General features: G+C 46.5%; 1 protein-coding gene across 1 annotated transcript in view; it reads right to left on the reverse strand.

Moving 5' to 3' along the window:
* Nucleotides 1-22,772, reverse strand: part of ext1c (exostoses (multiple) 1c) — a 55,787-nt gene that overhangs the window by 31,064 nt on the left and 1,951 nt on the right. The window contains exons 2-3 of the mRNA XM_042011548.1: nucleotides 18,772-19,997; nucleotides 8,459-8,552 (exon numbers count right to left, since the gene is read on the reverse strand). Of these exons, the coding sequence (XP_041867482.1) occupies nucleotides 8,459-8,552; nucleotides 18,772-19,718 (1,041 nt within the window). The 5' untranslated portion in view covers nucleotides 19,719-19,997. The remainder of the gene's footprint in view (nucleotides 1-8,458; nucleotides 8,553-18,771; nucleotides 19,998-22,772) is intronic.

Raw genomic sequence — 22,772 nt, forward strand, 5'->3', positions numbered from 1 at the left:
GAGTACCTCTGCGTAACCGTCTGCGTAGCAGGGGTGCACGTCAGGTCCGGAAGAGGTGCGCATCGAGCCTCTGTGGAGCTACGCCGAGCCTACGGTGGCGATGCAGATGCTGTGTGAGCATAAATCCAACTTTACTCTGTTGTAACACTGTAAGACTCGGGCTCTTAAAATCACCAACCAAGTTCGTAACCTGGGAGTGTTGATAGACTCAGACCTGACTTTCAGCAGCCACATCAAAGCTTCACTGAGAAGCTTTTTACCATCAACAGGATTAAAAGTTTAGTCTCCCAGAAAGACCAAGAGAAACTCATCCATGCATTCATCTCCAGAAGGCTGGATTACTGTACTGGTCTTAAACAGTACTTCCCAGTAAGACCAGTTAACATCTGCAGCTCATCCAGATGCTGCTGCTGGAGTTTTAACCAGAACTATGAGATCTGAACACATCACACCAGTTTTAACATCTTTACACTGGTTTCTAGAATGGTTTAGGTCCTGAATCCATCTGATACGTTCAGAGAATATAAACCCAGCAGAGCTCTGAGATCCAAAGACTCTGGTCAACTGGTCCAGACCAGAGTCCAAACCAGAGTCCAGAGTAAACCTGGAGCAGCATGTAGCAGTTCTGCTGCAGTGGAGATGAAACTTTAAATCCAGTTGAACGTTTCAGTTGTAATCGTCTCTGCAGGAAATCTGCTGCTGACCTTTAATTGATTTTAATGTCGTTCATGGTTTTATTGTGATTTTTGCTGTTTGTTGCTGCTTCTACTACTTCTCAGTGCTTTCTTTGCTCCATCTGTAATGCTGTTAATGTTTTAGGTAAAGCACTTTGAATTCTCCTGTAGATGAAATGTCATGTAGAAATAAATTGCCGGGCCTAATGGAGGGTTACATCTGAGTCTAACTTCTGACCGTTGACCTCTGAGTCTGGGTTTTTGCTTCAGTTATTGTATTTCTGTCCTAGTTTGCTCCTATTCTCTGCCATCTTTGAATTTGGTTTCCTGTTTTATTTTGTAGAGTCCTCCTCCTGCATGTTGTTCCCTCATTCATCAATCGTTTGTAGAAACTGTAAATTCCATCCCAAATGATATGAAGAATGGTTGTAAGAACAAGGAAAATCCAGATTTATCAGCTGTGTGTAGTCTGTTAGTTGGTCAGTAACCAGCTGATGATAAATGCCACATGTTCTCGGTCACCTGATCGTACCCATTTATGGTAATTTCCATCCTCATTTAACCCGATACAACAATCTCGCCGTCTAAGTGCCAATATATTTCTACTGTCATTCATAATGAAAACAATCCAGCAGGTACCCTCCTTTAAATACCTCTGGGTCGCGTTTGACCCGCTTTTGTCTTGGAAGGGTCACATTGAAATGATCTGTAAAAAAAATAAAATATATTTTTCCTCCACTTTTTCTGCGGTTTTATGAATCAGCTGTCATGTCTGTCCTGCAGTACTGGAATTCTACCTGGCCTGAAGTTTACCTCAACTCCACTTATTTATGGAGCATTTTAACCCATTAGTTGAACAAAGTCCTGCTAAAGTAAAATAAAGTGCAAAGTTAAAACAAACCACAGCAGTAGCACTGCAGACTTATCATATTTATATTTATTTTCTATTTGTTTATCACCATTTTTGTTGTTAGTGGTAAATGGGTGTGCACAGCCTGGGATGCATGGACGACTGCATTTCACTGCTTGTGACAAACAACTTGAAGACAAGAGTCTCTTGTTAGAGCGAAGGCCAGATCATAACAATGGTTCTCCAGGCGGGTTTTAAAACTGGACCGTGATGAGACGTCTAACCTGGAGCAACGACTGCTCGATCCCCTTGAGCTTCCGTCGAGACCTCGACACCTCTAAAATCAGCTGATCTGTGGCACCGGGCTGGGAAAAGCAGCTCAGAGGGGTTAAGCGGGGTCAGACCATTAAAGGATTGAAAAACAAATAAAAGAATCTTAAAATGAACTTTAAAATGCAGGCAGCCAGTGAAGCGATGTTAACAGGCGTAACGTGACGAAGACGAATGGCAGCATTTTGGACGAGTTGGAGGCAAGAGAGATGATTGGCTGTCTCCAAGATAAGGTGTGTTACAGTAATCCAGCCAGGATGTGATGAAGGCAGGAAATAATAATAATCATTTTTATTTAAAGCGCCTTTCAGGAAACCCAAGGTCGCTTTACAAAATCAACAAATCAAAGTAAAACAAAGCAGTCTAGGTCCAATAAAACAAAACCAAAAAAAGGGTTAAAGGTTGAAGGCGGTTTTTAAAAGGGATGTAAAGAAAGTGATGGAGTCAACATTACAGGGGTGAAGAGGAAGGGACTCCTAGACTTAAATTGTGGTGGCCCAAGGACCTGAACTGTAAGTATAACACTCATACATTTTTTATATACGAGCATCTTGGAGATGGGCCTGAAGTTAGCCAGTACCGTGCAGTCAGGGTCAGATTTTTGAAGCCGGGGTTGTCCAACTGCCTGTTCAAAAGTCACCAGACTGCTGTTAATAATGGCCACGACCACCTGAGATGGAGTGGGAACGATGTCTTTATAAAGATGAGGAGGAATGGCATCAAGAGGAGAGCCAGATGCCTGATTCTGCTGGACGACCTCATCTAAGGATGAGCCACCAGCTCAAACCTTCCAAGGACGACCAAGCAAGAAGAGAGAGTTGACGGGTTCGAAGGTGAAGGAGTGAAGGTGGCCCCAATATTTGCCACCTTATTACTGAGGAAATACAGAGAAGTATTACACCTTTCAGAGGAGGCATCCTGCAGTCTCTCCAAGCTGATCAGGCCCTCATTAAACCAGGACTCACGTTTGGCTCTGGTCTTCAAAGTCCTTATCGGACCGCAGGGTCCAGAATGTTGCTACAGGAGGAATGAAACCAGAAGGTGAACTCCTCCACATCAGATAGGGAGGTGGCCGAGGGAACCAGGAACTGGTTAGAACAACGGAAGACAGGCTGGCAGTGGAGGGGTTAAAAATCCGCCTTGGGGGGATGCGAGATTTTACTGCTGCACCAGAGTCATAAATCGTAAATGGCCTGTACTTATATAGCGCTTTTATCCAAAGCGCTTTACATATACGTCACATTCACACACTGATGGCGGAAGCTACCATGCACGGCGCTCAACCATGACCCATCAGGAGCAATTAGGGGTTCAGTGTCTTGCTCAGGGACACCTCGACATGAGCTCTCTGGGCCGGGCTCGAACCGGCAACCCCTGGGCTGCAGGACGACCACTCTACCCACTGAGCCAAGCCCCCCCGCCCCCGAGTCCAGCATCAAACTCTGTCACGTGTGGTCTGAAATAGCGATGTTACAGATCTCTGTGTTAGATACAGACCAACCAAACAAAAGAATGAGTGTGTCTTTGTTCGGCTTCAGACATACAGTGTACGAAATGAAAAGAATCAATATTCTCTAAAAGGTCCTTCAGTGGAGCCTTATCAAGACAACACACATGAATACTGAATCACCTACAATAAGGACCCGGTCATGAGGCATAATTCCAGACAAGAAACCAGAGAAGTCATTCAGAAAGTTGTTGTGGTATTTAGGAGGTCTGTAGATGACCAGGCCAGATCCACCCACCATGAGGTCAGTTTAAAGCTGGAGTATGAGGATAACACCCAGTGCTGCTTGCAGTTGAAATCGTTTGTAAAAACACACCTTTCCTCTTTCACGCCCAGACATCCACGGAAAGCTAAAAAAAGAAAATTCAGCCGGCAAAAGTTCCACAAAAGTGCTGCAGTGGTGCAAAAACCAAAGACATGGTCATCAGTGCTAGAAGAGAGCCCAACATTCCCTGCCCTCCCTTACCAGCAGTAAATGGTGTAACGATCAGTAGAGTTTCTACATTCAAACTTCTGTGAGTTCAAATATCCTCTGATCTTACCTGGGATGCACATGTAAGGTACATGCTCTCCAAAACTCGCCCCAGACTCTACTACCTGAGTGTGGCCAGGCACGCTGGACTCCCACCTGAAGTCCTCAAACAGATCTACCTGAGCTTCATCAGACCTGTTCTGGAGCAAGCCAGCCCAGTGTGGGGAGGACTGACCAAAGGTCTGTCTGATGAACTGGAACATGTGCAAAAAAGATGCTGTAAGATCGTTGGCATCCCAGCCTCCTCCCGTCCAACACTAAGTGAGAGACGGGATGAGGCCTCACTGCGCACTCTCATCAACATCCTAAAGGGCGGTTCCTCTCCTCTACGCACCTTCATCACTCAGGCTCCCTCCACTGGATATGAGTTGAGACACCAAAGACAATTTTTAGCAAATATGAGCAAAACTAGGAAACATGAACTGTCTTTTATTCATCCAGCTCTTAGATTGTTTTACAGTTGACTTTTTGTCATGCTCTGTGGTACAGAGCCCGGTTTTCCCAGCTACCCTGAAGGCATCTTTCCCGCACTCTGGCTTAATTGCTGATGCGCTCCACCTGCGCTGAGCGCTTTATATACCTGCCAGTTTCATCTCTTAGTCGCCAGATCGTCTTGGTTTATCGCTGTACGTTTCCAGCCCTGATTTCTCTGCCTGTCTGTTGTTGACCCCGTCACCTGGATTTGGATTCTGCCTCTGCCTGCCCCCTGTCTGGTACTCTGCTAGTCTTTGTTTGGATCTCCTGGCTCTCGGACCTCTGGAATTTATTATTGGATTTAGATAACGGATCACGGACTATCTCCCTCACCCCCCCACGAGGATTCTCTGACCCACGATGTCATCCTGGTCGGCAGTCCGACCTGTGGGACATTATCCAGCTTCTAACCTCTTTTTGCTCAGCAGCTTCTCCCACTCCACGCAGCGGATTCCCCCCGGGATTCCCTCGGCTCAGATCCTGAGACAATCCTCCCTCACCCGCTGGACCTCATGCTGCTGGTACGTCAGCCACACTATTACGCACTGTCACCTGCTGCTCCCTGCCATCTAACACCTGTCTCCTATACCCACAGAAGCCAGACCTTAGAAGACCGGGATTGCACATTCTATCCATTGTACACCAATAAATGTTTGTAACCCATCCCTGGGATTCTGAGTCATCTTCTGAGTCCAAACCTGTCAGCCCCCTGACACTTTTATACAAATTTGTGATTTTAGTGTTCTATATAGTCTGTTTTCTTGTTTTTTTTGTTTTTTGTTATTTGTTTTTTTTGATGTTGTGATTGACACAATTCAGGTTTCACATGTTGTCTCCTGCCAGGTCAGTTTTAATAAACCTAACTCTTAACACTCGCCAGGAGATGCCCATGTCTGTTACGCAGAGAAAATCCAGACCACTGGAGGTGAGGAAATACTGCATAATAAAAGTTTTGTTTGCCAGGGATCTAGCGTCCACCAGGCCAAACTTGAAACAGACACAGACTGTTGGCCTAGGGAGGAAGGTGTCGGGGTAAACGTCCTCAGGTTCCCGAGATTCACCCCACACTGGTTAGGCCGACGAGAGCAGTCTCAGTGAGGCCGAGGATCCCCATCAGAGGCAACGACATGAGTGATGCAGGTATCAGGTGGATCCAGAAGACTCCGGGAAAGAAAAAAATTCAAATCCCAATTAGGAAAGGACAAAGAGTGGGCCAAGAAAGCCTTCAGCTTTACCAGGCAGCCACCACGCTTGTGGTGATGTTTCTGCCATGGGAGGAAGGCCGATGCCCTAAACAGGTGAGCAAGAATGCCGGATAGCAGCGGGAGCAATGTTTTCCGGGCATTAAAGCCAGGCAAAAATATATCTCGTATACTATTTGCAGATCCAGAAGAAACTGCAGATCATACACCTGCAGAGACTCCGATTCCAGAGGGCCGAAGCACAAAAACAGAGAAAGCACCACAGGGAGAGCAACAGATGGCAAGCCACACAGGCCGGAGCCATCTTGCTGAAAACTATTCAAATGCAGCAGTTTACTACAACAACAAATAAAAATATGCTCCAATGCCACAGGACCACATTTATATTCACTCTATGAAACATGCAACAGCTAAAGCCAGCCAAGAATATAACATCTGATCCAAACCATGTGCTGAGCACAGAATCCAAGATTCTACCATCTAGAATAAGATACCGGGTTCCAAAGATCAATAAAGACTGAGAAAATCAGTCAATTTTAAAACTAAACTCAGAAATTTGAGGAATCCTATGTGATTTCGGCCTGTATCTGCTGATGAGGGATGAGTCCAGGTTTTTCTTTTTCAGTAGTGGCTTGATGACGGCTGTTTTTAGGGTCTGAGGGAAGACGCCTGATAGCAGAGACGTGTTTACAACCTGGAAGATATCTAAGGCCATGCATCCTGAAACATTCTTAAAGGTCCCGTATTATGCAAAATTCATGTTTCTAAAGGTTTTCTAAGAGTCATATGTGTCCTCATAGCCTGTACGAGGCCCAAAACTGAGAGAATTCTGTCACCTTTCTCACATGCTTGCTCCACTTTTTAGCAAATGTGTGCTCAAACAGGTGAGTCTGAGATCTTTCCTTTTGTGACCTCACGAAGGGAAATAACCACTCTGGATACTCCGGATGTTGTCACTGACCCACCCCCACAGCTAGCTGAGCCTGCCCTCTAGAATCACAGAGTGGGCACCAGCGAAAGCCGGATCCTCCCCCAGAGAGGGGCGTGGCCAGGCTCCCCTCATGAACATTTAAAGGTTCAGACACAGAAACAGCCCGTTCTCTGTAGATTTCACTAGAGCCACATTTGGAATGGCTGAGATTAATGACCAAGGCTGAATTTGGGACAATAAACTTTGAAGACAATGTTGCTGGACCTTTGACACTCATATGAAATTGTTGAAAAAACTGTATAATATGGGACCTTACAAAACCTGGTTGGCAGGGCATCAATATGCAAAATATTGGTAGGCAATATTGCATACATATGCACTGGTATGTCATATGCAAAAAGGGCGAATCTACTGCTTTTTGGGGACCCAGACCACATTAGACCAGGTCATGCTGAAAGAACTACCTCTTAGGATGTTCAAATCTGGACTGAATTATTCTACAGAGCATGAAGCTTTATTAACACACTGTGTTTTTATATGTGAAACCTTTATTCAATCTTTGTATTGAATCTTTGTATGCACACATTACACACAGTTGATGCATGACTCCCTCAGTTTCAAGCCATTGGTTGTGGTTCCTGCTCCTTGTTTAGTCACGTTCTCGTCCCTTGTATTTCTTAGTCTGCCTCTTAGTTTTGGCTTTGTGCCTTTTCTAGACTAGAGTTTCTAGTCCTGCCTCTACATCCTCTAGTTATAAGTTCAAGTTTGTCATTATCGACACACCCTGACAGTTTTGGTTTGATCTGGATTCTCCTCACGTCATCCTGCTCTTCTGGTCTCATCCAGTCCTCCCTTGTCTGAAGCCTTCACGGGTCTGCCTCTTATTTTCCAGGTTTTCCTAATGAAACCACCAGAGAGTAGAAGCAGCTGTGATGGAGCCATCAAACGTTTCCTGGCCTGCTGGGAATAAAGGATGCCAGTGTGAATCAACCACAGGCTGCATCGTGGACAAATCAAGACTCCCAGAGTGAAAATCCAAGGCCTCCAATCTGAGAAGCAGCCTGTGGTTGGAGGCTCCGTGAGGAGAGTTTAAACATGTTTTCTGCCTCGAGGAGGGTCATCTGGAAGCCTCGGAGCCAGGAGCTGCTTCGGGTTTGTTTACTCTGGAGATGAAGAACAGGAGGCTGTTTGTGAGTGTGCATGTATACGTGCACGCGTATGCATGTGTGTGTGTTTGAAAGCTGGCGTTGGGCTCAGACCAGCGTGGTAACTGGCAGCTTCTTTGTGGGCTGTCTGGAACCAAAAATAACAAAAGTACACAACAAGGAAAAGGAGCAGTGTGTGATTGGTGTGTGTGGTGTGTGTAGTGTGTGTCCGTTGTGTGTCCAGTCAGTGGGGCAGCGTTGCAATCCAGTGGGATATTCCAGAAATTTTATTCACAAATACTCCACTATGTTTGTGCAGCTGAGACATTCTGTGTAGCAAAATCAGACCTTCAAACTGGTTTCTCATTGGCTGCCTGTAGCGCACGCGTATGTGTACAATTCACTAAAGGATATAAAGAAGTTGGAGTTGTTTGGTCGTAGCAATGTTCGGTGTTCGGTGGTAGCTTCTGTAGTGTTTCAATGGACCTGTGTTTAGTGTTTAATAGTAGCTAAGTTCAATTTTTGGGTGGAGCTACGTTCAGTATTTGATGGAGCTGCATTTATTGTTTAATAGTAGCTATATTAGTGTTTGGTTGGAGCTACGTTTAGTGTTTGGGTGGAGCTTTATATTGAGTGTTCATGCGCAGTTTTGTTAGTGTTTGAGTGGAGCTATGTTCAATGTTTGGGTGATACAGCGTTCAGTGTTTCGTCGTAGTTACATTCAGTGTTTGGTCATAGTTATGTTCAATGTGTGGTCGTAGCTAGGTGGAGCTACATTCAGTGTTTGGGTGGAGCTACGTTCAGCGTGTTCACCTGCAGAGACTCCAGGAAGCGGAAGGATCCCAGGCGGCGACCTCGAGGCACCAGACAGAAAGTGGAGTTGTGGAGCAGCTCCTGGTAATCAAACCTGAGAAAGACAGAAAGAGTTGAACGTTCATTTTGGGTTCGTTTGATTTTGTCTCATTGATTCAAAATGAAGGAGCAGAACACAGAAAACTATCTGAGACGTTCAGAGAAGATCAAAGTAGTTTAACCCTAACCCGATGATGAGTTGTAACCTGGTAAGTGTGTGCTGTCAACAATAAATGCTCTCTCTCCTCATTGACTCAATATGTCTATCTCTGTTTTTCGCTCTGCAGGAAAGTTTCCTAAGAACCAAAAAAGTCTTGGCGCCTCCTTCTGTCCACTGTCAGTGCTGGAACCTGGACTTTAACAGAATATAACGTAACACAAGTTAGAGTTTTGAGATTATGCCCAGTAATATGGGGGCAGGGCTTACCAAAATTATAGAGAACATTTCTGGTCAAGAATTCTAACTCAGTGTAAAGAGACCACTGAGTGTCACACAGAGACCCAAGTGTTCAACAGAGACCACGAGTGTCCAACAGAGAACACTTAGTGTCCAACAAAGACCACAGAGTATCCAACAGAAATCACGAAGTGTCCCAGAGTAACCACGAGTGTCCCACAGAGACGACCAAGTGTCCAGCAGAGACCACCGAGTGTCCAACATAGACCACTGAGTGTCCCATGGTAACATCGCGTGTCCTACAGAGATGCCCAAGTGTCACAGAAAGACCATGAGTATCCCACAGAGATCATTGAGTGTCCAACAAAGACCACTGAGTATCCAACAGAGACCACTGAGTGTCTAGCAGAGACCATGGCTGTCCAATAGAGACCACTTATTGTCGCACATAGACCACTGAGTGTTCCACAGAGATTAAAGTGTCCCTCAGACACCACCGAGTGTCCCACAGGGACCCGAGTGTCCAATAGAAACCACTGAGTGTCCAACAAAGACCACCGTGTGTCCAACAAAGACCACTGAGTATCCAACAGAGACCACTGAGTGTTCCCCCCTTTTCTGTAGGGAATCAGACAAGATTGTAGATGTCAAAGCCATTAGTAGAAGTTCTGTGTTCCAGGTAAAAGCAGGTGTGTTAACATTTCTGACTTCTCGGCTACGTAGCAGTAGCAGTCAAAAATTATGATCATCTAGACCTTTCTAGAGATTTAATCTAACTGTAATTTCAGTTTCATATTGCTGATCTACAGGACTGTTTTCTGAACAAAGTTGTTTCACAGCGACCAATCAGCAGCAAGCAGATTCACCATCAGCTGAGCAGGAAAAACCCGGATGTTTGAAGTCGACCCACAGCAGCATTTATTCTCTTCGTGTTCTGATGTCACCTACTTCCTGATTCCTGGTCACTGGTCCAGATTTCTCCAGTTTTGTGTTATTGGGTTAAACTTTTTGATGGAAACAAATCAGAACAAACCAGTTCTTCCACATAAATGGATGGACTCATGAAGACGAGCTTCCATATAAACGGATGAATTGGGAAAGTCTGCATTCCTGAACTCTGCTAAACTCACCACACCACTGTGCACACTGTCATCATGCACACAAATAACCTGACCACAGAGCAGTGTGTCATTACACAACCCCTCCTCTGGGTGGGAACGTGCATCTGTGCATACATGTATGTGTGCTGCTTTTCTTTGTCTTTATCTCTCATTATTTACTGAGAAACAGAAGGATTAAACTCTTATCTGAGTGGCTACGACCCTCCATCAGCTAAACCTCTGATACTGTCACTTAAGCGTCAACTACACATGCATGTGCGTACACGCACACACACAGACACACACACACAGAGCAACAGCTGGAACATTACCAGATAAAGCGGTAAAAAGAGGATTATTATCTCCACCATATTAAATAAACTGAGACAGAAAGATTTCATTTAGATCTTGAACTTTCAGGTGGATTCTGCAGAAATCGTCTCATGTTTCCTTCATGGTTCCTAAATGGTTTCTTCATATTTCCTACATGGTTTCTTCATATTTCCTACATGGTTCCTTCATGGTTCCTAAATGGTTCCTTTGTTTCCTTGCCAACATCCTTGCAGACATCCTTACAGATATCTGACGTCCTCGCCAACGTCCTGAGACATATGACACCAGCGTCTTTGCAAACATCCTTGCAGATGTCGGATGTTCTTGCCAATGTCCTTGCAGATGTCTTCACGGGTGTCTGTCGTCGTCGTCACAGACATCCTTGTAGAGATCACTGAAGATATCCTTATAGATGTCTGGCGTCCTCACCAGTGTCCTCGCAGACATCTGACATCCTCACCAACATCCTTGCAGATGTCGGATGCTCTCACCAACGTCCTTGCAGACACAGCTTTAGGTCTGACTCAAATATTCCCTGGATGGAGGCTCCATCTGCTGCAGGATCACAGGTTTTTTCTGAATCCTATCTTACTGCTGTGTTGGTAAATCTTCTAAGAACTCTGATGACACCTGTAACCTGAGCTCACACCTCCAACCCCATCCAACCTGTACATCCAACTTTCTTCCTGCTCCCAAGCTGAAATCTTATGCCTGATTATAACGTTTTTCTGTTTTCTCTCAGGTATGTTGGATGTTTCAGGAAATTTAGGATAAATTGAGCCGTGATTCCCTCATCCATCTCATTCTCTCTGGACTGTCACCATCAAACCTGTTTCCTCACATTTCCGGGTCTCTGACAAGAGCATGATGCTGGTTTCATGCCGGCCTGGAAATTTTAGAGCAGTTAATCCGTTAATTTAGCCTGTCCAAGTTTCCTCAGATTACCTGAGATATTCCGGGATAAAGGAGGACAAGGCCTATAAGGAGGAGGTCAGAGTGGGTTGAGCAGGGTTTTCACCCTCTGCAGATTCCCTGACATTGTTCAATCTGGCACAAACACGGACCACCACATGAGATTATCCGAGCTGTTTATGGAATGTTGGGAATCTCAGTCAGCTAATTTTATTCATGTTCAGAAACCTGAAGATGTTCTAAAAACTGCAAACCGGTCCAGTTCTGATAGAGAAAGCTGAGGGATGAAGGTGATGCAAGATGGAGATGGGAGAGTAGGAGGAGGATGAGGAGGAGAAAGAGGAGGAAGGTCTTTTCTTATTACTGGAATCATCCTACCATCTGAACGTGGTCGGTTCCTACAGAACATCAGCAGAGACATGTTCCTTTCTTCAGTGTAATATTATCCTGAGAACTAATTCTTATCATTTATAACCAGGATAAAAATAACTGTTTATTTATTTGTTTTTTACTGTGTCCTGTCCAGCATCATGACAGCAGGATGATGGTCTGGCTGCTGAGTTGTGCTGAACTAATTTACTCTGCCAGAGGAGACTTTTGGATCCGGAAATGGGGGTTTTCACGTTGGATGGTGTGTATTTGAAAAGCAGTTAAAATTGATAAAATTGAGGGGTGGCTCTGGTGGCAACTCCTTCCAGGAAGACTGCCCAAAGAGCCCCGCCCACCATATACCACACAGCTCGCCCCCAAAGTCTTGTGTGTGTGTTTTTGTAGTGTCATTGTTTTTATGCAAAGATGACTAAATGTGATTAAAACGGAGGAGCAAGCATCCCAGGATGCAGGGAAAGCAGCCACTGAGGCCTCCTCCATCAGCAATGTGCACGCTCCCCACAGCAAAGAGGGAGGGGTGTGAGGAGTGGCACGACTGGGGAAAAGGGAACCTCCCCCAGGAAGATGAGCCTGGGGGAGATAATAATAATAATAATAATAATAATAATGATGTACACATGTATATAAACACACATACACATGTACAAACACTCATATATATACATTCACCTTTCCAAACATACATCTAATGATCACCCATGCATCCCGCATTCAGACCCATGCAGTATAGTACAAGGGCACCATCCCTCCCCAGCCCACTCAGGCCATTCTCCACCTACCTAACAACCTCCCACCCCACTCCCACCACTCCCTCCTCCCACCCAACAACCCTACCCAACCACCCCAATCAGTCATCCGCCCTACACCCTCATCCATCCAATGCCTCCACCCAGACATTTCCATCCCACATCCCCAACCTACCCCCTCCCTACCCAAACCCCATCCATAGGCCCCCAAAGAACCTACCTGACACCAAGCTGCACAGACTCTGCAGCATGCCTAAATCAGCCCATCCACCTTAACCCCCAGCACAGTCCGCTCTTCGACAGCTCATCCAGCCAATCCACCCTTCCGTCCATCTATCCATCCACACTTCCTTCCTTTCCAGATATAAAGTGGTTGGACACGGAAAACTGTCCACGCTCACAGAGCCTGGAATGCATTACCAGAGATGCTTCCATAGATTGTAGCGTTTATCATTTTCCCTGGAGTTCACCAGGAGAGCAGGAAGCTGAGTATGGATCAATCATGCTGACGTCTGCAGAGCCGAACACAATTAGAGGCCATGATGGAGTTGTGTAATGTACACAGTAAGTGTGCAAGGCAGGCTGGACGAGTGAAGAATGTGGAAAATATTCCTCCTGCTTCCTCTTTATCTCCACCGTCTGAAAGCTTCAGGTCGAATTCTTCCTCCATAGCTGCTCAGTTAGAAGGTCTGGAGGATGAGATGTCTGTGTCATCACTGTGGGACAGAAACTCTGGAGCTAGCAGCCAGAACCAGAAACCATCTTACTGTTGCTGCTTTGTGGTGAAAAGATTGATTCCAGCTGTAAAAACTCTGCTAATGTGTTCGCCTATCAAATCAAATAATCAAATCATTTTTATTTATAAAGCACTTTTCCTGCCAAAGACAGCATGAAGTGCTTTACATGGTAAAACAGTTTATGTATATTAAAGTAAAAACAAGCCTTCACACACCGACGTAACATAGCAATAAAAAAAACCCACACATTTATTATCTCTCACACACACAGACGTTCACACACATGTAGAAACAGGCAACCTCCAATTCAACACAAACACGAACACTCTAATTTCTGTCTCTTAGAATAAAAATATTTAACAATATAAGTATCTATCTGGCTTGACTGTGAGGAAAAAATGTAGCGATGGAACCAGGATGGATGGATGGATGGATGGATGGATGGATGGATGGATGGATGGATGGATAGATAGATAGATAGATAGATAGATAGATAGATAGATAGATAGATAGATAGATAGATAGGACTTCATGAATTAATGTGATAAAAAATAACAAGTTATAAAAATAAAATAAAAATAAAATATGAACTACATCAACACCAAATAAACTTAAGTTAAAAGCTACCAGCCTGGTAATTATTTCTGGGTCACATCTTTCTGGGTCACCCTTTCTCTGGGTCAAGTCTCTATGGGTCATGTCTCTCTCTGGGTCACGTCTCTCTGAGTCATGTCTGTGGATCACATCTCTCTGGGTCACATCTTTCTGGGTCATGTCTCTCTGGGTCACGTCTCATTCTGGGTCAAGTCTCTATGGGTTATGTCTCTCTCTGGGTCACGTTTCTCTCCAGGTCATGTCTCTCTGGATAATGTCTCTCTCCGGGTCAATTCTCTCTCTGGGTCACGTCTCTCTCGGTCACCTGTGTCTCTGGGTCACGTCTCTCTCTAGTTTACTCTCTCGCTGGGTTACGTAACTCTGGGCCACATTTCTCTCTGGATCACGTCTCTGTCTCGGTCACTTTTCTCTCTGGGTCATGTCTCTCTCCGTCATGTCTCACTCTGGGTCACGTCTCTCTCTGGGTCATGTCTCGCTCTGGATCATGTCTCTCTCTGGGTCACGTCTCTCTCCGGGTCACGTTTCTCTCTGGATCATGTCTCTCTCTGGGTCACGTCTCTCTCTGGGTCACGTCTCTCTCTGGATCATGTCTCTCTCTGGGTCACGTCTCTCTCTGGGTCACGTCTCTCTCTGGGTCATGTCTCTCTCTGGGTTATGTCTCTGTCTCCCTCTGGATCATGTCTCCCTCTGGGTCACGTCTCTCTCTGGGTCACGTCTCCCTCTGGATCACATCTCTCTCTGGGTCACGTCTCTCTCTGGATCATGTCTCTCTCTGGGTCACGTCTCTCTCTGGGTCACGTCTCTCTCTGGATCATGTCTCTCTCTGGGTCATGTCTCTCTCGGTCAAGTTTCTCTCCGGGTCATGTTTCTCTCTGGGTCAGTTCTCTCTCTGGGTCACATCTCTCTCAGGGTCACATTTCTCTCCGGGTCATGTCTCTCTCCGTCATGTCTCTCTCTGGGTCACGTCTCTCTCCAGGTCACGTCTCTCTCTGGGTTATGTCTCTCTTTGGATCACGCCTCTCTCTCGGTCACGTTTCTCTCCGGGTCATGTCTCTCTCCGTCATGTCTCGTTCCGGGTCACGTCTCTCTTTGGGTCATGTCTGTCTCTGGGCCACATTTCTCTGGGTCACGTCTCTCTCCGGGTCACGTCTCTTGCCACATCTCTCCGGGTCACGTCTCTCTATGGATCATGTCTCTCTCCGGGTCACGTCTCTGTCTGGGTTACGTCTCTCTATGGGTCACGTCTCTCTCTCGATCACGTCTCTCTCCTGGTCATGTCTCTCTCCGGGTCACGTCTCTTTCCGGGTCTCTCTCTGGATCATGTCTCTCTCTCGGTCATGTCTCTCTTCGGGTCATGTCTCTCTCCGCCATGTCTCTCTCCGGATCATATCTCTCTCTGGGTCACGTCTCTATCTGGGTTACTTCTCTCTATGGGTCACGTCTCTCTCTCGATCACGTCTCTCTCCTGGTCACGTCTCTTTCCGGGTCACGTCTCTCTCTGGGTCACGTCTCTCTCTGGATCATGTCTCTCTCTCGGTCATGTCTCTCTTCGGGTCATGTCTCTCTCTGGGTCATGTCTCTCTCTGGATCACGTCTCTCTCCTGGTCATGTCTCTCTCTGGGTAACGTCTCTTTCTGGGTCACGTCTCTCTCTGGGTCACGTCTCTCTCTGGATCATGTCTCTCTCTCTGTCATGTCTCTCTTCGGGTCATGTCTCTCTCCGCCATGTCTCTCTCCGGGTCAATTCTCTCTCTGGGTCATGTCTCTCTCTAATTTACTCTCTCTCTAGGTCACGTCACTCTGGGCCACATTTCTTTCTGGATCACGTCTCTGTCTCGGTCACGTTTCTCTCTGTGTCATGTCTCTCTCCATCATGTCTCACTACGGGTCACGTCTCTCTTTGGGTCACGTCTCTCTCCGGGTCACGTCTCTCTCTGGATCACGTCTCTCTCTGGATCACGTCTCTCTCTCGGTCACTTTTCTCTCCGGGTCACGTCTCTCTCCGGGTCAATGCTCTCTCTGGGTTATGTCTCACTCTGTCACCTGTCTCTCTGGGTCACATCTTTTTCTAGTTTACTCTCTCTCTGGGTCACGTCACTCTGGGCCACATTTGTCTCTGGATCACGTCTCTGTCTAATGTTTCTCTCTGGGTCATGTCTCTCTCCGTCACGTCTCACTCCGGGTCTCGTCTCTCTTTGGGTCATGTCTCTCTCTGGATCATGTCTCTCTCTGGGTCATGGCTCTCTCGGTCACGTTTCTCTCCGGGTCACGTCTCTCTCTGGGTCACGGGGGGAGAGACATGACCCAGAGAGACGTGACCCAGAAAGATGTGACCCAAAGAGAGACATAATCCATAGAGACTTGACCCAGATTGAGACATGAGCCAGACAGAGACAGTAAGATGTAACCCAGAGAGACGTGACCCACAGATATGACTCAGAGACATGAAAAAGAGAGAGACATGACCCAGAAAGATGTAACTCAGGGAGACGTGACACAGAGAGAGACATGACCCAGAGAGGCGTGACCCAGAAAGATGTGACCCAGAGAGAGACATGACCCAGAAAGACGTAACCCAGAGAGAGGTGACCCACAGACATGACTCAGAGAGACATGACCCACAGACGTGACTCAGAGAGACATGACCAAGAGAGAGACATGACCCAGAGAGACGTGACCCAGAGAGAGACATGACCATGAGATATGTGACCCAGAGAGTTTTGACCAAGAAAGTTGTGCCCCAGAGAGATGTGACCCACAGACATGACCCAGAAAGATGTGACCCAGAGAGACGTGACCCAGAAAGAGACATGACCCCAAGAGATGTGACCCAGAGAGAGACATGACCCAGGGAGAGGCGACCCAGATAAATGTGACCCAGAGAGATGTGGCCCACAGACACGACCCAGCAAGATGTGACCCAGAAATAATTACCAGGCTGGTAGCTTTTAACTTAAGTATATATGACCTTTATGTAGTTCATATTTTATTTTTTTTATTTTATTTTTATTTTACCAAGAGAGAGACATGACCCAGAGAGACGTGACCCAGAAAGATGTGACCCAGAGAGTCGTGACCCAGAAAGATGTGACCCAGAGAGATGTGACCCACAAACATGACCCAGAGAGACGTGACCCAGAAAGATGTGACCCAGAATGAGACATGACCCAGAGAGACGTGACCCAGAAAGATGTGACCCAGAGAGTCATGACCCAGAGAGATGTGACCCAGAAAGATGTGACCCAGAGAGATGTGATCCACAGACGTGACTCAGAGAGACGTGACCGACAGACATGACTCAGAGAGACATGACCAAGAGAGAGACGTGACCCGGAAAGAGATGTGACCCGGAGAGAGACATGACCAGGAGAGAGACGTGATCGAGAGAGAGACGTGACCCATAGAGAGACGTAACCCAGACAGAGACGTGACCCGGAGAGAGACATGATCCATAGAGAGACGTGACCCGGAGAGATGTGGCAAGAGACGTGACCCGGAGAGAGACGTGACCCAGAGAGAAACGTGACCGAGAGAGGCGTGATCCAAAGAGAGACATAACCCAGAGAGAGACGTGACCTGGAGAGAGACGTGACCCGGAGAGAGACATGACCCAGAGAGACATGACCCGGAGAGAAACCTGACCCGGAGAGAGACATGACCCAGAGAGACATGACCCGGAGAGAAATGTGACCCTGAGAGAGATGTGACCCAGAGAGAGACATGATCCAGAGAGAAACGTGACCGAGAGAGAGGCGTGATCCAAAGAGAGACATAACCCAGAGAGAGACGTGACCTGGAGAGAGACGTGACCCAGAGAGAGACATGACCCAGTGAGACACGACCCGGAGAGAGATGTGACCCAGAAAGAGAGGTGATCTAGAGAGAGAGGTGACCGAGAGAAACATGACCCGGAGAGAAACATGACCCAGAGCGAGACGTGACCCACTATCTCATCCCATCATCTCCTTCATTTCTATCATCACAAGGTTTATTCTGCTCCACTCAGTTACCATCAGTTTTGCTTTACCATCAAACATCATCAGGGTCAAAAAATCCCAGAACTCTGAGCTTCCTCATCTGTTCTCACACTCTTCCTCATTTATATTCACTGTACAACACTTTGCTCTCCACAACTCTCCAAACTAGGCCATTAGGCTGCAGAGCTGCTTCTCCTTCACTAAGACCCCCTCAATCCGGTCTCATTCTGGCCTCTTCCTCAGCTGATTTTCAGTATCAGATACAGAAAACAATAATAATAATAATAATAATAATAATAATAATAATAAAGATTAAACAGAAAAAAAGAAATTCATTGAGAAAAAATTTTTAAAGAGGAAGTTCTAGGAATGAAAGCAGCTTTTGGCTGTAAGATGGATAATGGCACCCCTACCCCCATGGTTTAAGTTTGTTTTGATTTGTACATGTTCTGATTTCTTGGTTTGTTATTATTTAAAAAGAAAGTTTAAAACTAGGAACAAGGAGACATGAAGATAAGCAGTGGGTCAGAATAAATCCAGGTTCCTTCAGGTTAATCTTTCTGTGCAGCAGATGCAGACGCTTATTAACCTTAAGGCACCCTGTAAGAACCTCACAGCTCAGATTCACCACAGAGCCTCCTCTTCCCTCCTTTTAAGGGGCAGACAGAAACCAGCCTCCTCCTCCACCTCGACAGAAAGGACAAACTGCTCCAGATTTGTGTTTTCTGTCCAAACCTCCAACCACAAACCACCAGAAACACCCCACCCCCACCCCACAGCCTCCACCCAGAGCAGTGTGTAATAAGTGAGTTCATACATGGTGGGAAACCGCTCCCAAATCAGCTGGTCCAAAGCTCCCAGGTCAGAACCACCCGACACAACCAGAGGAGCCGGTACACAGCTCCAAGCTCAGAACCACCCAACACAACCAGAGGAGCCGGTCCACAGCTCCCAGGTCAAAACCACACAACAAAGTCAGGGAAAACCTGGGGCCGTGCTATAAACTGACTGAATTGATATCAACATGGCCTCAACAGACTGGCAGACTGGTCATGTGACCAGTCTTACCTCTCATATTCCAGGTTGTCACGGTCGCAGCGAGCGTCTTTGTGCTTCTCCCAGTCCTTCCCATGGCGACAAGTTGTCAGCGACACAATGTCCTTCCCGTTGTGGATGTGATGAAGAGCATTCCTGGTGTCAGAGCCGATCCCAGTCAGGTAACGCTTCCCCTTGAACATCAGCAGGTACTTCCTGCGTGGTGGCGTAGTATTCCTGATGAGCCAACCCCGCTCCCCGCCTTTCTGCCGGTGATCCTTGGAGAAGAGCGGGATGGAGACGTCAAAGCCGGGTCGGAAGTGTTCTGTGTTTAGGCTGGCTTTGGCCAACATGGCCTGGCCGATGTTGAAGCCCAGGTCTTCTGTGTAGTTGGGCCAGGTGCCAGAGTACAGGTTGAAGATCAGGTGGTTCTGCCCGTCATTCCACAGTGGGTAACCACGGATACGCTCATCCATGTTATGAACAAATTGTCCTGACAGCTGGTCCCGGTCTAAGGTGTCTATTCCTAGCACAAAAAGGCACGCCTCCCGGGGGTCCGCTGTGTAGTAGCGAGACTCAGCAATGGATGTCAGGATCTTCCGGTAGCTCTCCGACACACGGTCACTTTTCTCCAATGGGTAAACGTAGACCCGGAAGCCTTCCCGACCTCTTCGCTGGCACCGTGAGAAGTCAAAGCAGGTCTCCATGCGGCAATGGCTGTCTTTATAAATGGTGGACCATGCCTGGCGTCGCTGCCGGGGTGACTCGGACATCCCTAGGTCTGTCTGCAGCTCATCAAGGTGGGCATAAGGGGGCAGGAGGGTCCGGTCGGTCCAGTTTGGCCACAGACGCATCGCATCACCCCGCTGGTGTGTCAGCAGATGCAGCAGGCGGAGCTGAACGCCCCTGCACCAGGAGAACAGAACCAGCCAGCAGCACACACACAAGCCCAGCAGAACATACTTCTTCCGGGCCTGCATGGGGCCTGTCTCAGTTTGTCCAGGTTCTCTGAGTCTCTGATCCAAATGGGTTGGCTCAGACTGAGGCGTCCAAAAAGGACATGTCAGCCTCTGAGAGCAGCTCGGTCCACTTCATGAAGAACAAAGCTGTGTGAGTTCTGACTCTTTTCAGTCTGTTTGCATTGCGTCCATTGGGAGGATCAGCCTGTCTCTGCCACAGTCAGATGTCCACAATCACTGAGGACGATGAAGGCGGGTTCCTCGGCTCTCACAGGCCTGGATCTCTGCTTCATGGTTCTCCTGAGAAGAAAGAAACAAACCAGAACTCACATCATAACTCAGAACAGAACCAAGTGGAACCAACCAAACCAAGTGGGGTCGGGACCCCCAGTCCTGAGATTGGGAGGATTCTCTAGGAGACTGGGAGGTTTCTGTATTAGAACATTAGGGTTTTCTTGGAGACTGGGAGGTTTCTCTAGGAGAGTATGTTTCTGTGTCACATCTGCAAACTTTCTGCCTCATGTTTCCTACAAACATCCACCGTCACAGAGCAGGACGTTTTCTTCCTGCCAGCTGTTGCACAAAGACATCTTTCAGACTTCACCTGGCTGTTCTCTCTCCATGTTCATCACATACCTGCCTGCTGTCATGCCAGCAGCCCCCCCTTTCCCCCCCCCCACACACACACCACACACACACACACACACACATTTCTGAGGCTCCTGATGTCATCCTTCATCCGCTCCCGGTTAAATCCAAAATAGAATTTAAAAATTTCCTCACAAATCAAGCTCTTAGTGACCAAGCTCCATGGATCTTAAATATGTCAGAATTCCAGTTTTTCCTGTCAGAACACTTCGCTCTCAGACTGCAGGTTTACTGGTGGTTCCTAGAGGTTCTAAAAGTAGAATAGGAGGCAGAATAATGTGTGAAAGTGTGAAAGTAAAAGGTGAAGAGGACATGCATGGTACTTCGGTACCACAGCAGTTCAGTGGGAGCAAGCCAACCAGCGATGAGATGCTTGTGGAAAGTATGGTGGAGGAGAGTGTTAACACAGCAGCTACATAGTCTACCTGGACCACTGTAGCTAAGCGGGGGAGCCACCGGCTACTGGCTGTTCCAGTGTCCGAGAGATCCAAGCCCAGGCTTCCTCAGCCGGATAAGAAAAACAGTGAAGTCAGAACTGGCCCTGGTAGCAGCATTTGGACCAAGATGGTGGGTTTGTCACAAAGTTTACACCTGAGCTAGACGCAGACACACTGGCAAACTGTTTGCAAGATAAACTTGGCTGTGAAGTTAACATGCACGAAGATGGATTCTGCACAGAGTCAATACAGTTCATGTAATTACAGCAGAGTGTGATGAGATGAAGGAAATCTAGGACCCTGATTAAGGTCACAAGGTGCTTTTGAACGGCACTTTTATGAAGTGCGGAAACCCAAGGCTGCCGTGGTCCTAGAAGAAGTGAAGCCAAATGTGTCAGGGAAACATACCGCATAAACAAATAAAATGAGGGTTAACCCTTATAACACATGACACTCTATGTTTACAAGAAACTTTCCTTCCTAAGCAAGACCTGGACAAGCTAGACTGTGGCTTCCAGGAGAGTCTACAACGGATCTGAGTTTGGGGATAGTGCATGGCAGAATCTCTGGCGGAGTGGCGATAATGTGGAAAAAAAAAAAAACACGACCCCAATATCAGTGTGATCAGATTGTGGGTCGATTGGTGCCTAGCTATTAAGGTTGCTTATAATAATAATGATTTTGTCATTGTTAATGTATACCATGTGAATTGCAGGAAATGAGAATGATAATCTTGAAAAACTTGCTTTTATTGAAGAAAGTGAACATACTTTTATGTAATGGGTTATTTTAATGCAGATATTTCTGGTGTGAAGTCCTTACATTTGTCTCGGTTTTGTCAAGACAACAATTTAATCCTGTCTAGTGAGGTTCTGCTGCCAACTGATAGCTTTACATATGTTAGTGAGGCCTGGAATACAACATCTTGGCTTGATCAATGTGTATGTAAGGCAGATGCCCATGGAAGTATAGAGGATATTGAGATTTTGTATGAGATGGTAACAACAGATCACGTATCTGTCTCTGTGATGTTAAATGTAGAGTCCCTGCCTGAGCCGACCATGAAGAATACTCACCTTTATGTACAGTAGGTAAAGTAAAATGGTCAAAGCTCAGAGTTTAATCTGCAGCATTATCATAGACTGACTGAAACTGATCTAGGGAATATTCTAATTCCAAATGATGCTTTATTGTGTGGCTATATCAACTGTTTTAATCCGGACCATAACAACGGTTTATGTGTGATAAAACTGTGAATGGGTTAAACAATGCAAGCAAAACATTTTATAACAAAAGGGCTAAATGTCCAAATCTTAGACCAGGATGGACCCTAACCCACCAGCAAGCTAGAGAGGCCTTCAGACACTGGGTCGCCTTAGGCCAGAGGTCACTAACAAGTGGACCACGGTCTGGATCCAGATCCAGAACCTGTCCTATATGAACCCAAAAATAAAATATAAATATGACGTGGTGCTTTTATTTTAACTGGCACAACTTTTGCAGTCTTCACAGTAACGGAAAGGAAACACGCGGACCAATCACATGTGAGCTAAGCCATCCCACCTGATGCACTCAGCCAATCAGTGTGTGAGGCTCCCGGCGGTAAACTGCCAGCTAGATAAAACAAAGCAGACGACCGCAGCAAAAAAAGGCAGCAGTTGCTAAATCTGCCTGTTATCAGCAACTTTGGGCTTGTTTTTCTGTTAATGCAAATATCATCAGTGTAGCTGCTTCTCAGGCTGGTCCTGTTAAGAAGCGTCCTGGTTCTCTCACAGCTGTCCACAGTAAAGTAGTAACTCCATGTGAAACGCGAAGTCTTTTTTTCATGAGTCAACAGCTGCTTCCTTGGTTACCGTGGTCATCCGAACCGGCACGCCCCTACACACACACACACACACGTTCAACTTCACGTGACAAAGCAACAGTGACAATGCCAGCAAATAAATAGGAGATGTGTTAAATATATATAATAGAGTAGAAAAGAAGAGTG

The sequence above is a fragment of the Melanotaenia boesemani genome, chromosome 17, assembly GCF_017639745.1.
Source record: "Melanotaenia boesemani isolate fMelBoe1 chromosome 17, fMelBoe1.pri, whole genome shotgun sequence".
Classification (NCBI taxonomy): Eukaryota; Metazoa; Chordata; class Actinopteri; order Atheriniformes; family Melanotaeniidae; genus Melanotaenia; species Melanotaenia boesemani.